The sequence below is a fragment of the Chenopodium album genome, chromosome 19 (genome assembly GCF_948465745.1).
Source record: "Chenopodium album chromosome 19, dcCheAlbu1.1, whole genome shotgun sequence".
NCBI classification, from domain to species: domain Eukaryota; kingdom Viridiplantae; phylum Streptophyta; class Magnoliopsida; order Caryophyllales; family Amaranthaceae; genus Chenopodium; species Chenopodium album.
In genome coordinates, this window is record NC_137852.1 from 9650808 (window position 1) to 9661273 (window position 10466).

A 10466-nucleotide genomic window follows, 5' to 3' on the forward strand; every position below is an offset into this window, starting at 1 on the left:
AAGTCAATATTGTAGACATATCAGATGCATAGATGAGATTTTTCAAAGAACAAACTGCTTTTTTCTTCTGAATAGAAACCTAAAACGACTTGAATACAAACTAGTTAAAAGAAACTTAAAACCATTGTCGACATTATGAAATTAACTTCATTAAGAAAACTAATCTTTTTTTTTCTTTCCATAAATAATTAATTATTATTTAAAATTAATAAAACTAGGTTAGCTCCCGTGCAATGCACGGTGATCTACAATTAATATAATTATAGATTATTGATTGATAAGTATTTAATTATAAATTAGTCGAGAAATTATAAAAGTATGTGATATGTCAATTTTTTAATTGTAGCTTTTTATACACAACTAAAACAAAAGTAGGCAAAAAATCAAAGCTATTTATGTAAAATAGGTCACAAATCACTGCGAGTATGATTTTTCATTTATATTTTAGAAAGATTTGTGAAATCTTTTTATTGTAAATATTATAATTACTACTTATTAATATGGAATATGTAAATAATGTTATTTTTGTAAATAATTGATTTCCTTAATCAATAATTTTTTTTATTAAAAGAAAAATAACTAAAGACACACCAGGAGATGACATGTGTCATTGCTGGTGTGGTCTTTTAGTATATAGTTATTGAATGAATGATAGTAATAAACTACTAGTAAATAAAATCCTAAAACGACTTGAATACAAACTAGCTAAAAGAAACATAAAATCATTGCCTACATCACGAAATTAACTTAATTGAGCCGGAATTTATCCCTATTAATGGGGTGTATCAAAATGGGTATATGTCTCACCCAAACGTGGTGTCTCACCCAAACGTGGCTGCTATCTCTTCATCTTCGTCAGGTTTTGCATCAAATCAGGGGACTACAACTCGTTCTTCATCTGAAACTAATCCTACTACTCCTGAATCATATCACAATCCACATTCCACAAGGTTTATGCTGGAGAATATGAGGGCAGGTGACCCATATGTGCCATATCTTGCTGCTCGGTCTTCCTCGGGCTTTGTTGCTGCTCCATATACTGCTACTTGGGCTGCTACTTCTGCTCATGGTGGTGCTCCAACTATAGCAGCGACACAGGAGGGCTACTTTGCTGCTCCGTTACACTCCAATTCATCAGGGGCAGGGGATCCTGGCTTCATGAATGGCGCTGCTCCTCCTGGGTCTGATCATGCTGCTATTTGTTTTGACGACTCCCAGTTTCAAGGACACTCAAACCTTCCATATCAATTGGACAATTGGTGTCTCAACTTTCAGGAAACACATAACTTTGTCCTCTCTACTTGGCAAAGGAATATCTCTGGATCGCCTATGTTCATTCTCTCAAAGAATCTGGAACATGTAAAATCATTACTTAGGAATTGGTGTCTCAATAATAAGAAATTCTGGGGTGTGGATTGGAAAAATTTTACGAAAAACCTTTCTGAGGAGGGTGAGTCTCTTCAGTCGGTTACCGATGCCTCTCTCTATCTGAATAATATTGTTTCGTCAAAGGACACTATCTTGGTGCAGCTTCAGTTCTGGAGACAGCGATGTAAGAAGAATTGGATACTGAAAGGCGATTGCCCGTCTAAACTTCTGTTCTCAAAGGTCAAAAGTCGTCAGAAAAAAAATGTGATTTCCTCGTTGTTTGATGATCTGGGAGTGCTCCAACATGGTCAAGTTGATGTTCAGCATGTTGTTGTGGAGTCTCTGAAAAAAACCTTCAAGAGTGATAGTTTGCCTCCTTATGATCCGGAAATTGATATCATCCTTCGCGAATTAGATCTTCCCCGATTTAATTCTTCTCAACTCGCTAATTTGGAACGTCCGTTCTCTGCTTCTGAGATCCGAGCTGCAATGTTTTCCTTAGGAAACTGTAAGTCTCCGGGGCCGGACGGAATTACAGTCGAGTTCTTCAAAACTCACTGGGATGTTGTGGGTGCTTCGGTTGTGTCAGGTATTCAAAGTTTTTTCCAGACAGGGTACCTACTGAAAAAGTGGAATCAATCTCTCCTTGTTATGATTCCTAAGATTGGTACCCCAACAGAGATGGGTCATTTGCGACTGATTAGTCTTTGCAACACAGTGTAAAAATGCGCTTCTAAGTGCTTGGTGGGAAGGTTACGCCAGTATCTTCCTCTTCTCATCTCAGATTCTCAGCATGCCTTTGTTCAAGGACGTGTTATGACGGATAATATTTTGTTGAGCCATGAATTAATGGAGAAAATCAATTGTTCAAAATCTGGCACTAATTGGCTTGCGTCTATCAAAATTGATATGAGCAAAGCTTATGATAGAATTCACTGGAGTTTTCTTTTGCAGGTCTTAAAAGCCTATGGGTTTCCGGAACGATGGCTACAGATGATCCAACAATGCTTCGCCACGGTTTCTTATAAATCATTGATCAATGGAACAACTTCGGATCCCTTTAAACCACAATGTGGTCTTCGTCAGGGTGATCCCATTTCTCCTTATCTTTTTCTTTTCTGCATGGATATTTTCTCTCGTATGTTGCACCTAGGACAGGATATGAAGCTTTTTCAAGGAATTAAGCTTTCTAGGTCAAGCCCTACCATCTCGCATTTATTCTTCACGGATGATGCACTCATCTTTTTCCGGTCAACATCTGCTTCCTGTACCAATATCATGCACATCATTCAACGATTTATGAAGATATCTGGAGAGGAGCTAAACCTGTCTAAGTCCTTGATTAAGTTTAGCTCGAATGTTAGCGCCTCCTCTCAGGCAGGTTTCAAATCGATATTCCAAATGAAGCTTGTTCAGGTGTTTGACCATCATCTGGGGGCTCCAATTGACTTTGTGGGAAAAAAGAAAGACCACTTCCAATTCATTATCGACAAAATCATTGCAAGGAATAATTGTTTAAATACTATCCGGATGTCACAATCGCAAAAGTTAATTTTTATTAACTCTATCCTAGTAGCTATGGCCTCCCATGTACTCGCTTGCTATGAGTTACCTGTCTCGGTTACTGGGAAAATTGATTCCTTGCTAATGCGGTTCTTTTGGGCACATTCGGAAAATAAGGGTATGCACTGGGTTAATAAGGATACTATGCATCTTCCTCGTGGCTTGGGTGGCCTGGGCATCCGCTGTCTATCTTCCTTAAACAAGGCATTGCTTATGAAACAGGTGTGGAGATTTCACTCAAACCCACAGCTGCTAGTGTCTAAAGTTTTTGGTGTACGTACGACCTTTTTGTCCACCAATCCTCACACCAGCCGTTCCTTTTCTGGTCGTCATTCGTATGGCCTATGGGGGTTACTTAAAGCGGATACTCTTTTGAAACAGGGCTGCAATTTGAAGATTGGTAATGGCCTCTCCACTCTTGCAGGGTCGGCCAAGTGGGTCAATGGCTGTGTTGCGGAGTTGAAGCCTGGAATTTCTTTGTCGAGCTTTGCTGTGAAGAAAGTTAGTTTTTTTATCCATCCTCAGACAAGGATGTGGGACACTGCTAAGGTAGTTGACTGGTTTGTTCCTAAGACAGCCTCTACAATCCTCACAATGGAGGAACCTGATACGACTAAGGAAGACTTTCGGTTCTGGGCGACCACCCCTTCTGGAACCTACTCGGTGAAAACAGGTTATGCTATGCTCCAGTTGCAACTTTCTCCTGTTTCCACACCTTCTAGTACTGATTCCTTCTGGAAAGTACTGTGGTCTCTCCAATTACAACCCAAATGGAAGCTTTTTTTATGGAAACTGCTACATCACGCTCTTGCAGTTAAGGTAAAGCTCCAGCATAGAGGTGTTCTGATTTAAGATGTATTCTGTGACCTTTGTCGTTCCGAACTAGAGGACTTGCAACATATTTTTAGAATGTGCACTACTGTACGATTAGTTTGGAGGGGTGGATGCCTTGGTATCCGCTCAGAATTTAATGGAGACCTTTCCTTATCGGATTGGATCCAAGATTATATCCGACTTTTTATTAGTCTGGATGGGCCTTCTAGTACTCGCTTAGATACCTTTGTCGGTACGCTTTGGAGTTTGTGGCTATGTCGGAATTCCAGAATCTTTAGGGATTCGTCCGCATCTCGCCCGTTTGATTCACAGTTCGCAGAGGTAATGGAATCACATTCCATTTTTGTATCTTCGGATGCCTTTGCAAGTTCGCCAAATGATGTGGGGGGTGATGGTGGCTCCCCTCATCCGCCTGGTTTTTACGTTGCTCAGCTTGGAATGAATTCTCAGGGGAGCGCTCTTCTTTCCATGCAAATAGATGGGTCTTGGTTCAAAGACTCTCAACATGCCGGTATGGGATGGTGCCTGGATAATGATGACCCGTTAGATGATCGGATCATTGGTGGTAGTAACTTTGGGGTTTGTTCTTCGGCTTTACATGCGGAGACACTTTCTTGCTTGTATGGGCTCCAATGGGCTTTGGATACTGGGTTTCATTCTATCACGGTGTTTACGGACTCATGGAATCTGGTTTCCCTCCTACGGGGGGATGGCCATGGTAATATTGCTTATATTTGGCTCATTCGCAAGATTCAACGTCTAGGCTCAACTTTCCAGTTCTGTAGTATACACAAGGCTGATCGTCAGCGCGTTCATAGAGCTCATCTTATAGCAGGAGAAGCGGCGGTTAAGTTTATTAGCTTAAGTATTAATATGTAATCTGTTTGTATCCTTTGTCAAAAAAAAAAAAAAAAACTAACTTTTTTTTTCTTTCCAAAAATAATATTCTATTTCTAATATAAATCAAATAATAAAAAAATAATAATAATATAAATAGTGGGAGATATTACCCTAGGTACCCTTTCATTGGTAAACAATTGTCCTCGAATTTTCGCAAAAAAAGGCTTCAGCTTTCCCTCTCTCTCTCCTCCTCAGATCCGGTTAGAGTTTCTCCACGGCTCTAACCCTAACTTCAATCGACACTCTCAAATTTTCGATTCGTTTCACTTTCAATCTTCATCAATTTCAAGTATGCTTCTTTATTCGATTCTTAATTTTACGCTTATTTTGTTTGATTTTCACCTATTTTTCTTCAATTTTGTTGATTTAATTTAGCTGTAATTTTGGCGATTGTGTGAGATCTGTGGTTTGAGATCTGTTAATGGTTCAATTATTTTGTTGATTTGATGTTTGATGCGTTTTGAATTGTATAAATTAGCTGAATTTTGTGATTTAATGCTGTTGCTTGATGAAATTGATGATCTTTTTGGGAGGAATTTATGCTGAATTGTGATCGATTTGCTTGATTTGTTTGTTATGCTTGTTGATTGATTTCTCTGTTATCTATTGAATTGGGAATTGTTGGTAATTGTATTCATAATTTGCTGATAACATGGATTTATGGATGATTGCTGTGTTGTGGAGTTCAATTTTTCTTACCAGTATAGCTTAGCTTAGCTTAGCTTGATTATGCATCGATTTATATCTCCTGTTCTGCATCATTGCGTAGTGATTCGGAATTAGTATTGATGAGGATGCATCGCTGTTTAGTGAAGGCGTTTTTTGTTCTCAAGTATGAATCTTCTTTTATCTATGCTAAACTGGACAGTCGGACAAGATGATATATTAGATCTTTGGAAAAAAATGTCAATGGTTTTGTCAAGCCTTTATGATAAAGGATGTAGAGAAATTTAATTTAGAAACCGTCTGCCATTCTTTTAAGCTGGACATCCTGAGAAATCCGTTCATCTGTTATTTTTCTTTTGAAGATGATAACTTATTCGAGATATCTCAATTAGTACGTTCTTTTTTTCGTATGATATCTCAATTAGTACATTCTTTTTTTTCGTATGATCTTAATATCAAGGGGCTAGTATCTTGTATCTATCCCAGCTACTTAAGCGGTAATAGGACTTCATGTAAATGAGCTTTGATAATGTCAGAAATCTTTTTGTGTTTATTCTTTTTTTAGTGAGTGCTGTAATCAGTTTCCTTTTTTCAATGTGTTAATGGGCTTTGGTTGTACATTATGCAGTCATGGCTGGAGCTGCTCCTGAAGGTTCTCAGTTTGATCCTCGTCAGTATGACACCAAAATGACTGAAATGTAAGATTGTCCACCTCCCTCCTTTCTACTTGTTAATTTAGTATCAATTAACATAGTTTTAAGTTTTGTAATTTGTAACATAGGAAGAACTTTTTGATCTTTTCTTTTTCTGATCTTTTAATTTTATTATGAAGGCTCTCTGAAGAAGGAAATGATTTCTTCACTTCATATGATGAGGTTCATGATAGCTTTGATAAGATGGGTTTAAAAGAGAACCTTCTCAGAGGAATCTATGCTTATGGTAAATTTAAAGATGCAATTACTTTAAATTGAATGTGTTTACTCTGTCCCTTGGTTAATTTGTGTTGATGTCTGCTGTCAGGTTTTGAGAAACCTTCAGCGATTCAACAAAGGGGAATTGTCCCCTTCTGTAAGGGTCTTGATGTGATTCAGCAAGCCCAATCTGGTACTGGAAAGACTGCCACTTTCTGCTCTGGAATCTTGGAGCAGCTGGATTATGAATTATTGGAATGTCAAGCTCTTGTTCTTGCTCCTACTAGGGAGCTTGCTCAACAAATTGAGAAGGTTATGAGGGCTCTAGGTGACTATTTGGGTGTGAAGGTACATGCTTGTGTTGGTGGAACAAGTGTTCGCGAGGATCAAAGAATCCTTTCTGCTGGAGTACATGTGGTTGTTGGTACCCCTGGTCGTGTCTTTGACATGTTGCGTAGACAGTCCCTTCGTGCAAATAACATCAAGATGTTTGTTCTGGATGAGGCTGATGAAATGCTTTCTCGAGGTTTCAAGGACCAGGTACGCTGCACATTTTATTTGTATATTTATTTGCAATTAGGTTTTCTGCATTGCAGTATTGCACTGTTTAATCCGACTGTTTATGTTTTGTTCTGCCTATTTCTGTGTATTACGAATGTGTTTTGTAATGGTTAAATAACTATATAGGTTATTCTTCTGCTGTTTTTTCTTTTTGAGCTGCAAACAACTCCTAATGCTCTTTCCACCTCAAGCAATAGATTCTTGTCTGTTTGGCATGGGTATAGATGCTTGTCACTTCTTTTTAGGCTAAATTATGATGTTAGTTTCATAAAACACTTAAGTCTAACACTTGGACACTCACCTTTGTCTATCGCAAGTACCTTGTCTCAAAGAATCATAGAGCCTAGTGCCCCCATTTCCCAGTCTTACCTGTTGGATGGTGTGTGTTTAAAAGCTGGGTCTACTTTCAAATGTTTTTATTTTATTTTATTTTTTAATTTTTGGGTTGGTCTTTTATGATGTGATTTGTTCTCTACTTTAGTTATATATTAATTTATAGGTTTTGCTTCCTATTAGGGGGGGGGGGGGGGGGGGAGTGGTGGTTGTGAAAATTGGTGGGATATCATTCTTCTATTTGGATGCAGTCTTATGTTTTAACTATATGAACTATGCTGTATCTTTTAACATAAGTGGCAACTATGTTACATTGACACGGGTACGGGTATCCGATATTGGTACGTATCCGAGTGTCGGATACGCCATTCTCAAAAATTTAGGACACGGGGACACCGTCTTAACATTGGACTCGGGTACGGATACGGCAATAATTTTGTCCATAATATATCAAAAATTATATAGGTGGTTTTTATTGATAGATTTTTATATCTAGGTGAGTGGATTGCTAAAAAAAAGTAAACAAAATAAAAAGCCCAAGTTGTTTATTTAAAAAAAGCCCAAGTTGTTGATAGAGAAACATAGGTTTAAGGCCTTTTAAGCTTTTTACCAATTAAAACAAAACCCTAGCCGCCACCCTTAAGCACATATATTAAAAAAAAAAATGTTACTGCTAGGTAAATCAGGAGAGAGGAGGGAGAAAAAAAGTCAAAAACTTCAGAAATTAAATAAGTAAATACACGTGAAAGAAGAAAGAGAGAGAAAACTGCATTGAGAAAACTCGTAATCGTGTTCATCTTCGAAATTGTTTGAGAACCGTCTTCATCTTCTTCAAAGCTTCAACTCCTTCAATGGCCGTCGTACCCGAGAACAAAATGGAGTATCCGGAACGGATTTCATACCCGGATCGGTGTCGCGTCGTATCGACCCGGGTATGCCGGCCAAAATGCCGTGTCCAGGTAACATAGAGTGGCAATCAGAAAAGGACGAATATTAGGGTGAGGGATTGAGGGAAGTGGTTGGACTGTTTAATTACTGTGTGTTTTTTTTTTTTTTTTTTTTTTTTTTTTTTTTTTTTTTTTTCCCGGAATGTTTGCATGCTGGTGTTTTTATGCAATTTTTAAATTTATTTATTTATTGTATCTTAATTTATGTGCTCTTTTGAAAGTTGTTTCGTTGTGGGATCTTTGTGGTTATGCTTATAAATTTCTGCTGGTTGTATGGGATGCATCGAAATTTGATGTCATGTTTATAGCACTGCTATATTATGTTCTTGTTGAGTGCTATGTTGTATTCAGGCTGTTGCCTTGTTTATTGGTGCCATTTTGCATCGGAGGCAAAACTTGATAGTGTTCTGTTTGAATACATTGTTGTCCAAATACTAGCCTGGTTAGAGTGATTGGTAGAATTTATTTGTGCGGCTAGTTTGTTCCTGTTTGAAGGGCTTGATGTTTCAATAATAGTCATGTTTATATGATTTTGTTCGTGTGAATGCACAAAATTATCAGTGTGGTTTGGATGCATTCAGCTGTAGTAGTTACTCTATATTAGTTTAGATTGATATATTTCAAATAATGATCCACTAGAAAAATAATATCTACTCCCTCTGTTCCAGAATAATTGGCACAGTCAAACTTGACACATGCCAATATGACCTTTAAATATTTATAGTTACACAATAGTAAAAAATAAAAAAAGCTGATATGAAACTTAATATTAATACCTATTTAACAACATATTTTATGATATTTTTTATTCTTAATACGTCACTAAAATTTAATATATGTGAAGTTAAAAAAGTCCAATGGAGGGAGTAATATGGAAATTGGGGGAATAGTTTATGAGGAGTTTTCTATGTGTGCTTGCTACATGTGTGTGTTGTTTTTTTTCGGGGGTTCTTGCTGCCACATCTGTCCTTACCTGTGTGGGTCTGTGGGAGTGGGGTTACTCGTAAATTTGTTTATGCAGTATTTGGGACTTGGGTCTTACACTCTTATTTTTCTGAATTGCTGTGGGTTTAATGCGTGTACTATTGGTACTTATTTTTTTGTTTTTCCTCTGCAGATCTATGACATTTTCCAGCAATTACCCCCTAAGATCCAGGTGGGAGTTTTCTCTGCTACTATGCCTCCTGAGGCCCTTGAGATCACCAGAAAGTTCATGAACAAGCCTGTGAGGATTCTCGTGAAGCGAGATGAGCTCACCCTTGAGGGTATTAAGCAGTTCTATGTGAATGTTGACAAAGAAGAATGGAAACTTGACACTCTTTGTGATCTGTATGAAACCTTGGCAATTACCCAAAGTGTCATCTTTGTGAACACCAGGAGGAAGGTTGACTGGTTGACCGACCAAATGAGAGCTCGTGATCACACCGTGTCTGCCACACACGGAGACATGGACCAGAATACTAGGGATATCATTATGCGTGAATTTCGCTCTGGTTCATCCCGTGTCCTCATTACCACTGATCTTCTTGCTCGTGGTATTGATGTGCAGCAAGTCTCTTTGGTGATAAATTATGATTTGCCGACTCAACCTGAGAACTATCTTCACAGGATTGGACGAAGTGGACGTTTTGGTAGAAAGGGTGTTGCCATCAATTTTGTGACCAGTGCTGATGATAGAATGCTATTTGATATCCAGAAATTCTACAATGTGGTGATTGAGGAGCTCCCTGCCAATGTTGCGGATCTTATATGATTACGACAAGTTGTCACTTTGTTTGTGTTTTGAGGTAAGATGTTTTGTCTGTCCAGCTTACTAAAGATTTGGGCAAGTTACTGTGTGTTGTCTTTTCCTTTTTTTCTCTATTCTGGGAACATCACTAAATTGTGTTGTGGATGCCCCAGGTTAAAATTTTGTAGGAGCTTAGAGACAAGTTTAAATTATACTCTTTATCGTATTTGGCTCAAGGACCGTGTCCTCTGTTGCCCTATTGGCATATATGCTGTTCGTTCTGGCATGATTTTGGTTTTGCTTGTAACTCTGCATTTCTGCATGCCCATGAGCCAATCTGTTGGCAGATGGATTGGTTAGGCATATTCTTTGGCTAAAATTAAGAAACCTGACACCTTTTCTATGAGCCTGAAATGGTTTTAGTTATTTGTATTTGGAAGACAATCTATTTTTTGACAACACAATAATGGTACCTTGACTGTACCATTTACCTTTATTACGCCATTTACTTCCATTCTTGTTCACGTTCAGCTTAATTTAACCATCTGCTTCAAATATAACCTCCTTTCCTTGTACCATTTACTTGATTATTTTGGTGCTTCCTTTAACCCTGATTTATTGTCTTCATGTCATTTCATCATCATTACAGTGTGC

The 10466-nt window shown here is 38.0% G+C and overlaps 1 protein-coding gene across 1 annotated transcript; it reads left to right on the plus strand.

Moving 5' to 3' along the window:
• Positions 1 to 4802: 4802 nt before the first annotated feature.
• LOC145595913 (eukaryotic initiation factor 4A-9) lies at positions 4803 to 10079 on the plus strand. Its single transcript, XM_081652346.1, has 5 exons — positions 4803 to 4954; positions 5960 to 6029; positions 6164 to 6270; positions 6352 to 6782; positions 9201 to 10079. Exons 2-5 carry the CDS (start codon positions 5962 to 5964, stop codon positions 9834 to 9836), a joined length of 1242 nt encoding a protein of 413 aa, XP_081508472.1. The 5' UTR covers positions 4803 to 4954; positions 5960 to 5961; the 3' UTR covers positions 9837 to 10079.
• Positions 10080 to 10466: the final 387 nt, after the last annotated feature.